General features: G+C 54.2%; 1 protein-coding gene across 2 annotated transcripts in view; it reads left to right on the top strand.

The window, feature by feature from the left end:
* The window catches only part of BDH1 (3-hydroxybutyrate dehydrogenase, type 1), a 37064-nt gene extending 22802 nt beyond the window's left edge, over positions 1 to 14262 (top strand). For both annotated transcript variants that reach the window (XM_018046459.1, XM_018046468.1), the window contains exons 5-7: positions 4481 to 4622; positions 11787 to 11939; positions 13225 to 14262. In XM_018046459.1, the coding sequence (XP_017901948.1) occupies positions 4481 to 4622; positions 11787 to 11939; positions 13225 to 13697 (768 nt within the window). In that variant the 3' untranslated portion in view covers positions 13698 to 14262. The remainder of the gene's footprint in view (positions 1 to 4480; positions 4623 to 11786; positions 11940 to 13224) is intronic.

Here is a 19250-nt window from a genome sequence, read left to right as displayed (position 1 = left end):
GCGGCCTCTCTCTCGACACATCCATTGGTTACTTCTCAGGCCATTATCATACTCAACCCATCAGCAGCTTTGACTAAACAAACCACTCTTGCTTATAACGCTTTGTTTCTTGATTTCAGGGACCCCCTGCTCTCTAGGTTTTTCTTCATCCCCTTTGCTGGCTTCTCCTTTGGCTCATTTTGTAATATTTCAGTGCCCCAGTCTTGCTCCTCTTGTCTCCATGCTTCTAATATATGCGGCAGATGCTCGCAGATAACACATGCCAAGTGTCCTCACCTTCTCCCTGAGGTGCTAGGCTGCCTAACAGTAAAATGCTGAGAAACCATTAAACCTTTCTGCTGGGATTAGCCCCTGACCTGCCTCAATGTTAACTGATATAAAAGAGGTTGGAAGTTTAGAGATGGTAGTTAGAGTATATTTTCCCTCTGGTCTCAAGTAAAATGAGGTGGGCTTCAGGGAGCTTACTTGGAGAGCTTACCTTTTGTGCCTTGGTGATTAGAGGTCACAAAATGATGTGTTAATGTTTACCGAAACAAGTCTAAAAGCCCCCAGGTGAGGCCAGAGTGGCTCATGGAAGCAGAGCAGATGTAGCCCCAGTGAGAGAGGGCTGTCCTTCCACCCAACCAGGACACTGCTGCCTGGATGTGGACAGTGGGAGAGTCGCCTGGAGACACCTTAAGGACATGAGATGCAGTGAGACTCCTGAGAGGCTGTGTGTGACCCCAAGGCGGCGTCCCGCTGAAGCCCGGGATGAGGGAGGAGACGCCTCTGTGGAGGAGGGAGTGGTCCAGTGGCGGGATCTCTGTGGAAATCACAAGTGTCCCAGGAAGGGAGGGCCGTCTCTGGTGCGTCTGCTGTCCCAGGGCACCAGGAGCAGACAACGACTGCACCCCCCCACCCCCCAGAAGACCATGGTCTCGCCCTTTCATTGGCCGTCCCTGCATCCAAGTCTGAAAGGGTCAGAGACTAAGGAACAGGAGACAAGGACGAGCTCGAAAAGAGTGAGACGCCCAGCTTCCAGCCCTGCTCGTTGGCACCCCGCCCCCACACCCTACCCTGCCAGGCCTGGGTCAAGGCAGGCTCTAAGCTGGATATAAGTTTGAGGGTTTGGGCATTCAAGCCAGGCTGTACTGGAGTTAGTGGATCAGTAGACTGAACCAGACTCTCTGCCAAAACAAAAAAGTTCTCTGTTAATCTGGGAATGAATGCAAAAGTTACCAGACAAGTCTGGTAAAAAGTTACAAGTCTGCCTGAATGTTCGTCCAGGGGTGGAAAAATAGCTTACAGATGTAGTTTAAAGGGATTATGAAAGAAGTGGATTTATCAAGAAACTGGTTACTCAGGCACCAACACTGAAGGACCAAATGCTTGTCCCTAAGCAGCAAGACAGACGTGGACACACACAGAAACCCTGGAGGGAGAAGGTGGAATGATCTGGACAGTGCAGCCTGGGCCCTGGGACGGGAGGCTCCAGAAGGGGACACACTGCCAAGGGCTTCGGGCTGCGGGCTGCGGGCTGCGGGCTGAGGGGGTTGGGAAAAGGCTCCTTTGAACAGCTGGAGGCCAACTGACAGTCAGGGAAGCCGGACGTGGAGGCTGCTCAGAGGCGGAAGAGGACATGGGATGGCGGGGCGGGGGGCAGAGTGGAGAGGGGGCTTCAGGAGAAGGTGGGAGGGTGGGGCTTCTCTCCTGGGGGCCTGAAGGCTGAGCTGGAAGCTGTGGTTTTCTCTGTGAGAAGGCTCTTAGCTGTCAAGCAGCCAAACTATGTTCCTGTGGGCACCCTAACCTGGATTGGGGGCCACCCTAACCCAGAGTGGGGTGGGGCTCTCCCCCGGGATGCAGGGGCCTGATGCTGGCGAGAGGCGCAGGAGAGGTCCAGGGTGGGGCTCAAGAGTTGTTTGTTGCACAATGGCGGCAGGGTTAACAGAGGTCAGAGGAGGAAGAGCACTCAGCGCCTGGTCATCTCAGCTGGAATCGTTCTATTGGAGCAGACGTCAGTGGCCCTCGGAGACTTGGGCCATGCAGACTCTATCCTGAGGGGCTTTTGAGGAGCCCCGATACAAAGACTGAATTAAAACAAGATAGGTGTTTTCCTAGTGCCCGTCTGCCGTCCGTGGGAAAGAGAGGTGTCTGTGAGCAGCCCCTCCAGCCTCTGGACTTGAAGACGGCGTCCGGACAGTTCTTCTCTGGTGGACCCCGGGGCGACGGCAGCAGGCGCTCAGACCTGTCTGCTCCCCGGAGCTGGAGCACCATGTCGATTAGGAAGACCGGCACATCCAGGGGTTCGCAGGGCCAAGTCTTGGGCAAAGCAGGCCTCACCCTGGCTGCTCTGTGCAGTGGTGACTCTGATGTATCTGGTGTTCCTGATGCCAGGCAGGGCAGAGGCTCAGGGAGCCATGCCTCTGAGTCTTCCAGGGCCTCTGGGGAGGCTCCCTGGAGAAGTTGGCAGTTTAGGGGTGGAAGAGATATTAGAAGGGGGTCAGCCTGATGTCCTGCCTGATGCCTGAGTTTTCTCTGTAACGTGCTCTCCCATCCCGACAGACCCCACATCCACCCTTATTGTCTGAACACCTCCAGGGTAGCCCATGCCATTTCCAGACTGTAAAAGTCACTCCTTGTCTTGAGCTGCATTTGATTTCCCTGCCCTGATTCTGTTTTCTGGGCTGCACAGGACAAGTGGGCCCCCTGCCATCCTGTTCTCCCAAGTCCTCTCCAGAGAGACTATCCTCTCCAGTCCTCTCCAGCCCTGGTGGTCCAATGTGATAGAGAGCCTCCCCCATTCTCTTCTCGGTCCCTCTGACATTCATGATGTGGGTTCTTCAGGCCTGGGGTTAGGGGCCTCCTGGTTCAAACCACTGATGACACTCAGCACATCTTGTAGAGAACTTTCCCCCACAGCCATCCTCATGCTCCCTGCTCCGGCCTTGCTGGGGATGTTTGTTTCAGTACCAGATGTAGCCCAGGCCAGCCCTCGGCTGAGTGACTTTTCTCAGTGGTCCATGGAACAGTGAGGCATCTCTCTGTCCCTTCATCTTCTGGCAGCTACTCCTGTCCTCTCCTAAGATGCATCACTGTTCTGTGGGCCACTGAGAAAAGTCACTGCCGGTCAAATTATGACTGACAGTGTCTCATTTTCACATTGATTGTAGCTCACCCCTATGGTGAAAAAGTGTGTGTCATAGAATGTAGGCAGTATGGTAATACACCCTGCTCTGGATTGGGAGGACTAATGAGATAATGCACTTCAAACAGCATTGAGAAGCACAATAAACAATAAGTGACGTCTGCTTTACTCAGATGCTGCATGTGCTCTCCGCTGCCCCCAAGCAGGCCCTTGCCTGACTCTCCAGCCTCGCATCCCACCACCTCCTCTACCTCTGCTGTGCCTTCAGTGGCTTATGGTAGGACCGGAGTCATCCTCTTCAGGAAGTGCCTGGTCCCCCGGTATCCCTCTGGTTCATGTCCTCGGCTAGCACTGCTTTCGGAGGACCTTCCCTGACCGCCCCACTTTCTGGGCAGCCTCCTGCCTCCCACAAGCTTTCATGCAGCATAGTTGCCCAGTCTTGTCTGCTCACATAGCTGCCTCCTTCCTTAAAATGTGACTCTTTGAGAACAGAGGCTGTTATTTATTTTCATGTCTGTGTTATTAGCCCAGTGCTTGAACATGATAGAGGCCCAAGACATTTGCATAGTGCTTTGTCATTTAGGAAGGTTTTTTTTTTAAAGCGATTTCCTCATGCCATTAACCCGAGCAGGTCAGTGCAGGTGGCGATGCCCTTGGAAATAGTGGTGTCTGGAAAAACTGGGCCCCTCTTAAGGGATGCACCTGAGTGCACAGAGCCTGGTTCGTGACCCAACTGCAGTTGCAGTCTGGCTCTGGTCAAGATGGTGTGACTGGCTCTCGGCTTAGAACAGAGGTGACCGACTGGCAACCTGCTGGTCACATGCAGCTGTGGGTGTGCTTTGGCATGCAGTGGGTTTTTTTTTTTTTTAAGGGTAATTTTTCTACCACTTGAAACTTTAAGAGATCCTAGTTACTAGCTTAAAAATCTAAGCGTCTGGCAGCCCTGGGATTGCGTACCCACATGGACAACAGCTGGCAGGTTGAGAAGGCATGTGCTCCGTTCCTGAGCTCCATCCTCCCCACTGTCTGATCCCCACATGCCTGGCCCCGGTCTGTACTGGGTTTGTGACCTCTGCTAGGAGATAGCATCCTGCCAGGGGGCTTTGGGGGCTTGTGTCTGAGGCACTTAGTTTGGTATTTGATGTGCCAGCTTGCTCAGGGGTTGACTAGAACCATTTACTGGTGGAGCAGGCCCAGGTGGGTCCCCAAAGACCACCCCCTGTGGCTGTTAATAAGCTGTGTGTAAGTGCCAGGCTTTGGTTGGGACTGGGGGCAGTTCCCTGCCTTGGCCCTGGTCCTCATCCCGCAGGCTGGGTGGGAAGGAGGCGGGTGTGGCAGCTCCTCTCTTCTCCCCAGGACAAAGGGAGTGATGGGGTCAAAGAGCTGGACAGCATGAAGAGTGATCGCTTAAGAACTGTCCAGCTCAACGTCTGCAAAAGTGAAGAGGTGGATAAAGCAGCAGAGGTCATCCGTTCCAGCCTGGAGGACCCTGAGAAAGGTAAGGGCGCCTTGGGGCAGTGGGGGTGGCACCTGGGCTGGCTGTTCTGAGGGGACCCTCCCCAAACACCCCCTTCCATATGCTAACATCCTGCCAAAAGACAGCTATCTCTCTTGTTTGGGCTCTTCTTCCTGCTGCACAGTGGAGGAAATAGGTTAAATTTCACACTGCACGGAGGCCATACAGACCAACCCAGCCAGTCCTCACTGAGTGCAGCTCTGGGTGCTGGGCTGATGCCAGGGACACAAAGATGGCCAAGACACAGCCCCTGACCCCAGGGACCTCACAGTTCACTGGGGAGTTGACCCAGATAATCTCCATATCCCCTCTCAGAGTGCAACATGGGACAGAGGGACATAGCCTGGTCTTGGGGTGGGTTGGGGGAGGGTCAGCCAGGGCAGGTTGGCAGAGCACAGGACAGGCATTCCAAGTGGGAGGGAGAGCGTGAACAGTGGTGGGGAGCACACAGGCTGTGCTGACCGGCAGCCAGTCAGTCAGGCTGGCGGTTGTGTTGGCAGCACATGAGGTCAGGCAGGGAGGTCGTGCAGGGCTTGGGGCCCACGTGAAGGAGCGTGGCTGCTCTCTTGAGGGCAAGGGGAGCCACTGAAGGGGCTTTGCTGTGAGGAATGACCTGCTCAGACTTGTAGTCTGGGGATGGTGGTGGCAGTGTGGAGCGGGGCTTAAAGGGAGAGCGTGAGTGTCAGCCTCCTGAATTAGCACACTGGGTGTTGGAAAAGAGGAGGCACCAGATTCAGGGAGTATTGCGGAGACAGAGCGGCTGGGCTTTGTGTGTGGGGGTGAGGGAGAGGCGAGAGGTCTATATCCTGGACAGCTGCTGCCCCGCACTGGAGGAGCAGCCGAGGGATGGGAGATGCTGCCATGCCTGTGCACACACCCCCTTCCCCGGAAGTCTGTGGGCTGGAAATCAGGTGTGCATGGTTGGAAGTGAGACTAGGAGTGGAGGAGATGCAAGGAGGAACTCCTGGGGAATAGAAGCAATGTGGGGCCAGAGAAGAGAAAGACAACTCTCAGGGAGGTTTGGCGCAGTGCCCCAGAAGCTAGGGGAACAGAAAGTTGGGGGCCCATCGCCAACAGGGTCACATGCTGTAGGAAATTCTGAATCATAAGAACTCGAGTGCCCTCCCGGTCCAGGCCACGGAGGACCTTGGTGGGAGAGGCTCTGTCGTGTAGCAGAGGGGAGGGGACACGGCTCCTGCAGTGGGGCGGTGCTGCATTCTGGTTCCGTCACTTCTCCCAGGACATTTACCTTCGAGCTTCCTGTCAGCCCAGGCAAAAAGGGGGTGCCTTATTCAGCCCTCTGCCATCCTGCCGAGTGGGGTGGGGCAGCTCTCCTGAGCCATTACTTCAGTCGGTGGTAGGGAGCTGGCAAGTGGGTGGGTGACCTGGGCCAGTGCTGGCCGCGCTGCTGAGCATTTATCAGTCGGGTGGAGATGCTGTCATCCCCCAGTGGTGACCCCAGGGGCTCCCATGCTGTGAGGCTGTCAGAGAAGCTGTCACTGATACATCACCCTGTCAGCCCAGGGCCACCCCCACCCCCACAGCAGGCCAGTCCCAGGCCCCTCTGCTCTCTGAGGAGAGGCCCGTGAGTCCCAGAACTCACTGAACATCTGTTTAGTAATGAACAGGCAGAGCCAAGACTCCTGCCCCCATTAAGCAAAGGCAGGATGGGTCCCACTGGGATGATTACCAGCTTGGAAGGTACAGCTTGCCTCGCCTCCTCCCCGGTGGTAAATCCTCCCCCTGCCTGCCTTCTCTGGGTCTCCTTCATAAATGATTAGGCTGGAAAACAGCTGCAGTCAGCACCATAAACTGACTTCATCACAGCCTGTGGGTTTGTGGTGATAAAACGGCCATGGAAAGGAAGTGTCAGGGTAGAACTGAGCACAGAACAGGGCTACACTGGGGATGGGGGCAGCTCAGGACCCTGGTCCTTGTCCTCAGCCACCAAGACGGAATCAGCTCTATCCCAACACTAGTCTGCCCAGTTAGCCTGACTGGGCAAGCCGGGGAGGACCCAGGCTCCCCGCTGCCCTTGGATTGGGCCAAATCCCAGCACCAATCCTGGTGCAGAAACCTTTCCCTGTTCCTTTTTTCTACATGACGCATTCCTGCAAGGGTTGTTAAACCACTCACCATCACCTTAATTAACCAGTACTGCATTTTTTGGAAAAAAAAGATTTGAAGATTTTTTAGATTTGAAAAAGAAAATGAATCTGTCATCCATGTGGCGGCCCAGGTCTCTCCCATTTTCCCTCCCTTCGGCCCCCTCTCACCCACCGCCAGCCCCTCATGGATGTCTCTTGCTGGGCTGTTATTGTTTATTATTAAGTCACTGAGCTGTGTCAGACTCTTGCGACCCCCCCTGGGCTACATCCCTGAACTCTAGCCCACCAGGTTCCTCTGTCCGTGGGATTTCCCAAGCAAGAGTGCTGGAGTGGGTTGCCATTTCTTTCTCCAGGGGATCTTTCTGACCCCTGGATCTTTCTGACAAGGGCTTAAACCCTCATCTTCTGCATTGACAGGCAGATTCTTTACCACAGAGCCACCAGGGAAGCCCCGTTTTTCTGGGTTCAGTTCAGTTCAGTCACTCAGTCGTGTCCGACTCTTTGTGACCCCATGAATCGCAGCACGCCAGGCCTCCCTGTCTATCACCAACTCCCGGAGTTCACTCAGATTCACGTCCATCGAGTCGGTGATGCCATCCAGCCATCTCATCCTCGGTCATCCCTTTCTCCTCCTGCCCCCAATCCCTCCGGCATCAGAGTCTTTTTCCGATGCGACTCAGGTTACACAGTGCAAATTCCCTGCCTCCCTCTCAGGCGATACTGTCTTTGACCACCAGATGGCGCCCTCCCTGAGCTGCGGACCAGATGCCTTCCCTAAGCCTGTGGCCACTTTTGACTCACTCCTGCCACTCACCTTGACTTCCCAGATGGCGCTAGTGGTCAAGAAGCTGCCTGCCAAAGTAGGAGACATTAAAGACATGGGTTCGATCCCTGGGTTGGGAAGATCCCCTGGAAAAGGAAATGGCAACCCACTCCAGTATTTTTGCCTAGAAAATCCCATGGACAGAGGAGCCTGGTGGGCTACAGTCCACGGGTCTCAAATAATCGAACACAACTGAAGTGACTTAGCACACACACGCACACCCATCCACCTCAGCAGGAACCTTCCAGGAGACAGTCCATTCTTCCCACCCCCACCCCCAGTTCCCGCAGCGTGGAAGGCACATTTTGATGGAGAGTCATCACATTTTGATGGCGAGTTTGATGCCCTTCACCCTGGCTCTGTGGAACAGTTGCTGCCAAAGCCAGGAGAGCCAGCGGTGGTGGTAAGATGAAGGAGATTATCAGGTTAGAGCTGGTGAGCCTTCTGCCACCAGCCCCTTTGCTCCCCCACAGGGACCTGAGGGACCGGCCATCCAGAGCCTGTGACCAGGCCTTCCTCCACCACCATAGGGAAAGGCCAAGCAAGTGGACCATCCTGCAGGCTGTGGGCATGGCCTGATCTTGAAACCACCCCTTACCTTGCATTCAGTAAACATTTATTGAGTGCTTACTGTATGTTTGGTAGTGTGCTGAGCACCTGAAAGGATATGAGCTGGCAGAGGAAGTTTGTAGTTGGGCAAAATGGAAGTCAGTGGCTTCACGGCCAGACCTATGAGGATCGGTTATAACACTGGGGACATTATGCCATGGTCAGGGAGGTCCCTACATCTGGGGCGTACTCAGTCTGGGAGTGAGAAGGCTGCAGTTGCTCTGGGCTTAGCATCTTACTAGTGGTGTGAGCTTGGGTTTGTACCTTCAACCATGTGGCCATGTGGGCCATCTGTGAGGCTCACAGCTCGATCCAACCACAGCAGGAGCACTTCAACAGAAGCTGCACTCAGGCTGAGGGTCAGGGCGGCTGAGCAGAGTTAGGACACCTTGGAGGCAGGAGGGGCCATGGTATCAGAAGAGAGACAGACTGTCTAGGCCCAGAGAGGGCAGAGTCCTTGGCGGGCAGTGGGTGACAAGTGTGGAAAAGGAGGCTCGCACATCCCACTCCAAAGGGAAGCAGAGGAGCAGGAAGTGGCTGGCTGAGGAAAGCCTGGTGGAGCGGGTCGGATCAGGATGGGGCAGGAGAGCAACTGACAGGGACACCTGGGAGAGCTTCTCCAACAACAGGGACCCAAACTAATGCTGTGGACACCAGAAAGAAGGCAGTGATTCCAGCGACCCAGCAGAGGAAGCCAATGGCAGCACGGGATTAAGGGCGAGAGCTATGTCCTCATGCAGACCTGGGTGCTGCGCCATCCTATCCACTGGTTGGCTGGGTGATGTTGAACAAGTTGCTTAACCTCTCTGAGCCCCAGTTGCTTCATCTGGACATGGGACAATACAGTATCTATTGATTGGTTATAGGATCAGGTGACTGAATGGATACAAAGTGCTTAGTTCAGGGCCCAGCGGCCATCCTTTTGCTCCTTTTTGGTAATTTTAAAGTACTCATGGCTCATTAGATGGGGGATAAATGAAGGGGCTGGAGGAGTCAAAGATGACAGGGAAACTGTTAGCGGAGGGAAACTACTAGCAAAGCAGGCTTGAGCACTTGGTGGTTAGTTAGGGTGAGTTGGGGACCTTTGGATGAAAATGACCATCAGGAGGAGGCGGTGGGGCTGGGAGAGCCATGACTCTTGAGGGGTGCGTGGGAAGTTACTCAGAGGTGGCGAAGGGGCGGTTACAGGAAAGCAGCTGTCACCCAGACCAGCAGGAAGGTTGTGAGTCTATTCAGAATGTTGACCCAGGACTCCAGGGATCTCCTGGGTGCCCAGACTTGTTACTTATTGCATCATCGGAGCGGAAATCCAGGAGCACTGTGCTTCCACAGGTCAAGTGCAGTTAACCTTTCTTCACATCGGAGTCAGATGTAATTAATTTTTAGGTGGATAAAAGGGCGGTATGTGTTTTATGTCATGTATACTGTCCAAATGAATCAAACACAAAGCAGCTGGGGAGTTTCATGAGCATAAGGAAGATGGGGCTGCCTGAGCATCGCGTGTCACTGCATGACAGCTGCTGTAGGACAGGACCCTGGAGGACTGGTGGGAGAAGGGGTCAGCGGAGATGAAGCGGGTGTCTGGGTATCAGTAGCGCTCACACCGGGGGGCAGGCTGAGGTCAGAGAAGATGGCAGGGAATGAGGGTGGGAGAGGTACCCCTAGCAAGGGGATGCCCTGGACACCCTGGAGCAGTGTGGGGCTGGGACCCAGATTGGCAGGAAAATGGGAAACTGGAGAGTGTAGCTCGTGTTCTCAGAAGCCTGGCCATGGAGGGAAGGAGAGCAGACAGTGGTGTGAGGGGCGGCATGATTCACAGAAAGTTCTTTGGGATCTGAAACATGGTATTGATATTTACATTCTCATTCACCTGACATACACTTATTGAGCATCTAACGTGTACACTGTCGAAGGGAGGGAAGCATGGACGGGAGAGGAGTGAAAGCTGCATAAAAAGATAGGTGGATGGCTCATGATGTGGAAGCCAGTGGAGGGTGAAGTGTCGGCCTTGACAATTGCTGAGGCCTCCTGCTCCTCCTGGGAAGAGGAGGGGGCAGTGACTCCCAGGGGAAGGTCTGCAGGGGGTCGGGGTGGAGGGGAGTGGCTGCGTCACTGTGAGGCCACTCGTGAGCACGAGGGGGTGGCTTTTGCTTGGTCACCATGGGGAGTGGAGGTGAGAGTGTCATGAGCACTTTGTTAACCGGCAATTTCCTTTCTCTAATAAATGCTCTTAATTCTCCATAATTGAAGGAGAAAGCACAAGAGGTCAGTTGCCAAAGCTTTAATTTGGGTAACACGGAAGGAAAGCAGTTAGAGACCAATTACTCTGTCATTTACAAAAACTCACTTCCGTGATTAACTGGGGTGAAGCAGGCCAAAGTTCCCACAGGAGGGGACAGCCCCCAGGAGGCAGCTCTGCCCGAGGCTACATCTTGGGAAGGAGCACTTTCATGACCACGGGAGACTCAACCCTGAGGGTTTCCGCAGAGAAGAGGCAGGGCCCGGCTGCCCTGAGTTCCAGCATGTCCAGTCCTTGTACCTGAAAAAACAAAACTCAGAGGGGGCCCCGCTGCACAAGGCTGCCCCTCGCTGTCTCGCCCCTCGCTGTCTGTCTCGCCCCTCGCTGTCTGTCTCGCCCTTCGCTGTCTCGTCCCCTCACTGTCTGTCTCATCCCCTCGCTGTCTCTTGACCCTCACTGTCTCATCCCAGTTCAGCTCTGCCCTGGCCTCACTGGTCCCGCTGAAGCCAGGCTTCCCTCTCAGGTCCTCTGGCTCCCTACTCATGCGAGTAATTATCAGACTAAGTGCACTCAGATGATCCTTCAAGTTGGTCTTGCAGGAAACACAACCCAAGTGCACTTGGAGAGTTTGCTCTGACCATGTACTAAGGCCCGTGGGATCACACAGGCTGAGGGGTCTTTGCTACCTGCAAAGACCAGGTGTGTTCAGTGTTCATATTGATGACTGATGACATATTGATAGCTGACCACATGACATCTAGCCTGTAGTGCGTGGTTCAGAGCAGAGAGCAGAGGATGGAGGAGTTGTTAGCATCTCAGAGTGGAGTTGGACTGGGGCCTGACCTGACATCAAGGCTTGGCTGAGCTTCTGACTTGCTGTGTGACCTTGGATGCTATGTCCCTTCTCTGGTTCTCCAGAGAGGACTTGGCCTGGAAGACTCCTGAGGTTCCCCTGGTTTCTGGCAAGAGGGAGAAGATAAGCAAAGGCTCAGAGGCAGGAATGAATAAACAGGTGCAGGGTGCAGGATGAGACTGGAGGGTAGAAGTGAGTAAGGTGAGGGGTGGGGGAACTCTGGGCTGGGGATGCCAGCAGGGCTGAGTCGTGATGGATCAGAGAGTGGCTGCAGGCAGAAGCGAGATGAGAATTGGAAACTGTAGACTGAAGGGAGGTCACAGCCGGCACTTTAGACCTCTCCATCTCTGGTTATTCCTGGGTGACTCTAGAACATGTCTTGAGAGCCTTGGACAAGAAGCTGCCAAGTTATGGGGGAAAGGAATGAAAGTGCATAGGAGGATGGGCTGCAGGCTGCTGGGTGATCCCTGAGGCTGAGCCCTGTGGTGACCCAGTTCTGTCTCCTCCGGTGCAGGCTTATGGGGCCTGGTTAACAATGCGGGCATCTCAACGTTTGGAGACGTGGAGTTCACCAGCATGGAGACCTACAAGGAGGTGGCGGAAGTGAACCTCTGGGGCACTGTTCGGGTGACGAAAGCCTTCCTCCCCCTCATCCGGAGGGCAAAAGGTAAGGTGGAAGGGGACCCACTTCCTGCCCCCTGGACCCGCTCTGCCTTTCCATCTTCGCTCAGAATGGTAACAGGTCTCAGAGCACCCACTACCCACCACCGTCACTGGCTGAGCCCATAATCGCCAGGGGTGACACAGGGCCTGTGGATGGTGGCCAGTGGGGGTGCCCTGGGGTGGAAAGGGATGTGTGGTTTTCAGACAGTAGAGCAGGTAAGAGGTCAGCATTCTACACCAAAGGCTAAAAGATTATAGCAGTAATCCTAGTCTGAGAACTTAATCTAGACAAATAACCACCCTTGTGCACAGAGCTTTGTGTATACATCACGTACTGACAGAGGTGTGCTTAAGTAAATGTTTGTAGATCCATCCTATGGGTTACTATGCCATAGTTTAAAAATGAGACAATTGTGGTAGTAGTTGAAAATAATAATAATCAAGATTAGAAATTGGCCAAACAGACAAAATGCCCAAACCATGTTATGTAGCCAAATGTAAGCAAGCCACCTAAGAAGTCCCAGGCTCACATTTTCTCCCTAGAGTAGCAAACAATATGGCAAAAAAGGGAAGATCCATACCCTCCGTCCCAGTGACCCAGCAGTGACAGGAGGGACCCAAAGAGCAGCTGTGGGGTTTTTGAAGAAAACGCCAACGTTTCAGCGACTTCCAAGTTGGAGGTTTCTGGAAGGTGTCTCCCCATAGTGCCCTGGTGGGGCCGTGCCTTGACTTACTGGGGGCACACCCAGGGCAAGGGGGTCTGTGGTCTGCCTGGCCTCCCGGGTAAGGCTGGATGGGCTCCTTCTCCACCTACTGCTCCAGGGTAGGGAGAGGCTGTGTCAACTCCTAGCGCCCCCAGGCTGAGCCTGTGGGAGAGCTTCTCCAGGTCCCCTCTCCCCTAGTGCCTGAGGCTCCGCTCAGGCTATTGTCTTAGACCTGAAGGCATGTTTGGAACCATGCTTCTGCCTGCTTGGCAACAGAGCCAGGCCAGGTAATAACAGTTTGGAGTTACTGGCAATAGGAGAACGTGGCAGGCAAGACAGAGCTGTTGCCCTTTATGTTGTGCCCTCCTGTGCTGCAAGCCTACTTCTCTTTTCTCCTTCCCTATCCTGCTTGGGCCCACCTGGCTACCCAGGAAATACCAGGGATACTGATGCTGATGCTGGTGCTGACCTGAGCTGGCCTCCACTATAAAGGAGAAATCCACCTGACCCTGGGTGGTTCAGAAGGCTGAGCCCCAGCCATGCAGGCGGGGCCCCTGAGCCGGTGTTTGCTGTCTTCCTCTACAGGGCGCGTGGTTAACATCAGCAGCATGATGGGCCGCATGGCCAACGTGGCCCGCTCCCCGTACTGCATCACCAAGTTTGGGGTGGAGGCTTTCTCTGACTGCCTGCGCTACGAGATGCACCCGCTGGGAGTGAAGGTCAGCGTGGTGGAACCCGGCAACTTCATCGCCGCCACCAGCCTCTATGGCGGCACTGAGCGCATCCAGGCCATCGCCAACAAGATGTGGGAGGAGCTGCCTGAGGTGGTGCGCCAGGACTACGGCAGGAAGTACTTCGATGAGAAGGTCGCCAGGATGGAGAGCTACTGCACCAGCGGCTCCACAGACACGTCCCCTGTCATCAAGGCTGTGACCCACGCCCTGACTGCCGCCACTCCCTACACTCGCTACCACCCCATGGACTACTACTGGTGGCTGCGGATGCAGATCATGACCCACTTCCCCGGAGCCATCTCCGACAGGATCTATATCCACTGACAAGTTTCACTCTGGCCTCTGCTGGGGAGCCCTGGGTGTGGGGGAGGAGGATGGAGGGAGGGGAGGGGAGGGGCTTGGGCCATCACCTCTTGTCCACTGGTGGATTAGTCCCATCCCAGGAGGACCCGCCACGAGTCTGAGCATTAACTAGAGCAGGTAGCCCAGCCCAATTTACATACCCAGTGAATGGCTCAGGCCTTCTCAGTTGGGGTGCAGAGTCGTGGGCAGGGCCCCCAAACCTCAGGGCAAACATGGTGCATCTGTCTTTCTGGAGTTGATTTTATACAAAGATTTTAGGTAGATATCTTTATGTTAACAACAGATTTATTATAAAATAGAATACAAATCCTTTATATTTTAAAGCCAAACACCAGTTGAAAAAATATATCTAATTTGAGCCTTAAACCAGCCTCATAAGTTAAAAGAATGGGTATTTTTTTCTTTTGTACATGAAGCATTTTTGGCCCAAAGGGGATATGTGAATTGCCCTTTTATTGCTTATAAGTCAATTTTGCTTATATTGATTTCTATAAAATATAAAGGTCCAAGGTGTGTGTTCCTGCCACTGCTGTAGAAATGTTTCACGGTTTATGTTCCAGGGCAGCTCTTCACATTTTATGTTCCGGGCTGGCTCTTCACGTTTTATGTTCCGGGCTGGCTCTTCACGTTTTATGTTCTGGGCTGGCTCTTCACGTTTTATGTTCCAGGGCGGCTCTTCACATTTTATGTTCCGGGGTGGCTCTGGGGCCGGTCACTGGAGGATCCGGGATGAGCTCTGCACCCTCCTTGCCTCAGCCATGCCCACCACGTGCCCACCGTGCACCTCTCTGCATGTCCTTGGTGTTGCTGTGTGCAGCCTGCAGCCGGCGATTCAGAGCTGAGTGAAGGGGGTGGCAACATTCTGGAGATTTACATTTGAGATTTCTCCAACCTGTTTTAGGACAAACGTGTGGAGGTGTTCAATGGCTAAGGGGTAGTTTGTTTCTGGTTTGGATCCGCTTGGTTCTGCCCAGGGTGGGATGCATGCTGATGGGGCATCCTTGGCAGGAGCTGTGATATATAGGGCGTCCACTGTGGCATCTTCTCCCCTGGGTGGGTCCCGGTTCCCTGTCTGTCTCATGTGGTGCTTGCACACACACCTGTTGTATGCACTCTAGTGTGGCCTTCATTGACTGCTCACCTTCCAGCTATGGCCTTATTTTTAATTAAGCCAGGTCACTGATAAGTAGTTTGTGTTATCACTTCTTGGGTTTGGCTTTGAAGGCTAAACTCATAGTATCCCTGAAATTGTCCAGAACTTGCATGTTTGGACCAGAACCAGGCAACACCCTTCTCTAGGTAGCTGCAGACCTTGAGACAGGGCCCTGAGTTCCAGCCCTGCAAATCAAACCAGCCCTTCTGCCTCGCCCTGAAAGGGCCAGGCCCGCCGCTAGAGGGCGCCCTGCCTCCTTCACAGCCGGAGTGGCCTCAGCTCCCGATTTGGGAGCTTCCGCCAAAGCCTGAGGTCTCAAAGGGCTAGTGCTTCCCACCTTGGAAGAACTCCAGGCACAAAGACACAGAGCCCCTTTAGAAACAGTGTTCCTGCTCTTCTAGTAGTTTCCTGGATTAAACATAGAGTCTGGTTCCAGAAGAAGGCAGAACCTGGGCAGCTGGAACCTGCCACAGGGCTCAGGCAAAGCCAAAGAAGAGGGGGTCTCACAGCCATTGAATTCAGCTTACCTCTTAGGGATTTGTCCCCTGTGTTGTCAATCAGGGACGCCCTGCCCAGCTCACTGTGTGCGGAGTGAGGCCCAGAGGGCCTGTGTGGGTGACAGGTGGGCAGGGAGGCTGAAACCCTCCAGAAACCCTGGGAGGGACACTTGATGGCCATTGCCTTTCCACAAGAAGAGCTTTTTGCATCACAGAACTTGCTTTTCAGAATCTCATTTTTTATATCTTGGGAGATTTTGTGTCCATGCCTAATTTTATTAAGGAAAAATGTATGCAGCAGTTGTTCATGTGCATGGACGCCTGGGAACTGGCAGGAAAGGGAGATGGTCACATTCTGTGGGTCAGGATCAGTAGTAAACCGGACACTGGAGAAGCCACATCTGCGTCTGGGACCTCCAGGAGTAAGTCAGAACTGCTAGGCTGCCCTGCAGGCCATCCTGATTTCTAATTTTTACCCCAGTGATTGAAAAACCCAGAACAACTTCCCTCCAGATGACCTCAAAACTAATTAAAACCTGATGTGAAGAACTGACTCATTGGAAAAGACCCTGATGCTGGGAAAGATTGAAGGCAGGAGGAGAAGGGGACGGCAGAGGATGAGATGCTTGGATGGCGTCACTGACTCGATGGACATGAGTTTGAGTAAGCTCCGGGAGTTTGTGATGGACAGGGAAGCCTGGCATGCTGCAGTCCGTGGGGTCACACAGAGTCGGACGTGACTGAGCGACTGAACTGAATTAAAACCTCACAATTACCATTCACCTTCTGGTGGCTGAGTGCCTCCTTGGGGGCAGGTCTAGTTTTGATCCTTTACAAGAGACAACTGAAGTGGGCAGAATAGATGTCTGTTCCCCTTTTACAAATGACATTAGAGACCCAGAGAGGGGAAGTGACTCACCCAGCATCACAGTGGGTCTGAGCAGATCCAGGGCTAGCACAGAAGTCTCCTGAGAGGTGCTGTTCATCATCACCTCACCCTGTGACCCCAGGGGCCTGGGAACTAGGCGGGCAGGTCAGGGGCACCTGGTACCTAGACCCCCACTGCCTGTCAGCAGAGCTGCCCCTTCTTGTGGGGGTAGGGGTGTGGGGCTGTCACCTGCTCCTGCTGTCCGGGGCTGCTTAGGACTAATGACATCTGCTGATGCTGCCTTGGATAGGAGCACTGTCTCTGGCACCCTCTTCTTGGAAAGGTTTGCTAAGTTGGTAAGGCTTGAGGATGTGTCTCCAGTTCAGGCCCGAAGCTCTGGGCCTGGTCCTCTCGGAGTATAGTCCCATCTCCCAAGCAGCAGGGACCCGCACAGGGCCCTGGGCCAGGAACCAGGCATTCTTGTCTCATTGGATCTTCCTCAAGGGGTGTGAGGTGGAGGGGAGGGGGTGAGTCCTGCACCCCAATCCCATGGTGTAACCTTGAGCCAGTAGTAGCTCTGGGTCCCAGGCCTTAATGAGGCCTGAGACAAGAGGAGGGGAAGCTGCAGACAAAGCCTGGCCCTGGGGAGCAGGGTGCTGGCTGGGCTTGGCCTATACCCAGGGTTTGGTGCAATAGTACCTCTGTGGGGACAGGGGCCCGTGCCTTCAACTGCCCCTCCCTTGATGGTTGGAGGCTGGGTGAGGGCTTTCTGCAAGACGCTCCTGACAGCGCCTTGTTATGGAGCACGGGCTGTGCTTAACATTCCACCCAGGGCCAAGGGCTGTGCAAGCAGCTGACAGACCAGCCTGGCCCTGCCTGCCATGAGCTGCTCGGAGTGCCCCTGCTGCCCAGGGCAGGGGGCCTGCTCGCTTTGCTCACTTCCTGTATTTCAAGTGGAGCCTGGCCCTGCAAACGTGTACCAAGCTCTTCTGGTGCAGGTGTGGACGCGAGCAAGCAGAGGCTCCCTCAGCTTGCGTAGAGCCAAGCCCGGGCTGTCAGAGCACAGGCAGGCCCATCTGTGTGGTGCCAGGCCCCGTGCACAGCCAGCTCAGCCGCTCCCCTCCGATTCTCACAGCAGCACTGGGAGGTAGGCAGGGTGGGGTTATTATCTCATTTTACACATGAGGAAACAGACTACCCCATGTCTCTCACCAAGGGAGGGATAGAACCAGGCGGCCAAGTCAGCTCTAACCTCCAGCCCGGAGTTAGTGATGCATGGAAAGCAGGGCAGATGGCACCCAGATCTAAAATAAGGAGGGGAAAAAATACCTCAATTACGTAACAGTGAGAAAGAGCTGTAGGCATATGCGCGGTACAACCACAAGCGCTGCCCCATGAGCCTCCCCTCCCCTCCCCCATCTTCCCTCTCCCAGGCTCGGGGCACTGCTCCCTGGAAGGGGTTGTGCCGGAGGAGCCCTCAGTGGCCCTCCGAGGGAATCTGCCTGGCCTGGCTCACAGTGCTCCGTCCCGGGCCTTTCTGAGGGTGTGCTCCAAGAACACCAACACCTCACCTTGAACAGAAACACATTTAGGAGCTGCCCTCGGAGGGCATGAGGTTATGTGAGCACACGGCTTGAGAACCCTCAGATACGGATCTGCGTCAGGGAGGGCTGTGGGGCTCCAGTGCTCGGTTGTAGACCAAGCAAACCCAGAGCATCTAGGCCCATTTTGATGTGTGTGGGCACTAAGGAAGGTGGTTTGTGAAGTTTGTGGCTTCAGAAGTCTAGGGTGAGCAGCTACTAGGCTGGGCCCACGGCCTGGACTTAGGAATGGGAAGACCGCCAGGACCTTTGGAACCTCAGAGAAGGAAAAGAGACTCAGCCATCATCCAGCATGACTCCCAGCCTCCAGGCAGCTGGCCAGGCTTTGAAGCCCTTCAGTGACAAATTTCTCCTTGCTTCCTAAGACAGCATTTCATTGGTTAGGGAAAATTTACCTGAAGACAGCTGAAATCTACCATCTGTGATGTAAGTCCTTTGACACTTGGCCATGACCCAGAACTGCACAAAACACTGGGTTGGAAATGGCCAAGTCCCTCACTTGACAAGGTTTCCATACTCCTCACTGTCTGAGCAGAAGGTTCCAGCTGTGGTTATTCCATTTTTCATTCTTGATGACACATAGCAGGCTGAATGGTCACCTAAGTCCCCTCAAGCAGCAAGAAAATCTGAGGCGGGTTTTAATACATCTGTTGAGGTGCTAACAATTTCTTACACACACGTGCCCCCTCACAACTCATCTCTCCTCTGATCCTCATAAATGCCTTAGGAGTTAGGCAAGGCTATTGTTCCCATTTTACAGATAGGAAACTGAGCCTCAGGGAGGGGGAATGTTTTGCATAAAATCACAAAGCCAGGAAGTGGGAGAGCCAAAGCAGAAATCCAGGCCTGGCCTCCATCCCTTGGACCCCTTCCTTTATGCCCAGGCTGCCTCAGCTTCTCTGTCAAGGCTCTGGAGCTGGGCTGGACCACTCACTCAAAGGCTGGTCATATAACCTGTGAAGGAATGATGGGTGGGGAGCATTTAAACTCAACTCTCTCCCAGCCCAGTTTTGAAGATAGTGTGTCCATTGAATATGGAGCTGCCCCTGGTCTGGACCCTGAGAGAGGGCCTGAGGTGGAGAGACCAGGGCCGGGAGGTATTCCCAGCGCTGTGGCTGGGGACCCCTGAACTCAGCGCCAATGACATGCATGAGAGGAGAGAGGATGTGAATGGGGACTGACCTCCGGGGATGCTGGAGACCAGAAGCTCCTTGTGCTGTTCTCTCAGTGAGCCTTAATCACTCTATAAAATGCGAGGCTGCTCCCACTTATCAAATTATAGGCGAGCTTAATTACAGTTCACTGAGTAACCACACCGGGTGCCTTCAGAAATAGCAGTGGGCTGATTGCCCTTCTCAGCTTCAGCTGTGGTCACCTGGGTTTCAGGAGGAAGTG

The sequence above is a fragment of the Capra hircus genome, chromosome 1 (genome assembly GCF_001704415.2).
Source record: "Capra hircus breed San Clemente chromosome 1, ASM170441v1, whole genome shotgun sequence".
Lineage (NCBI taxonomy): Eukaryota > Metazoa > Chordata > Mammalia > Artiodactyla > Bovidae > Capra > Capra hircus.
This window is presented reverse-complemented; position numbering and strand designations above follow the sequence as displayed.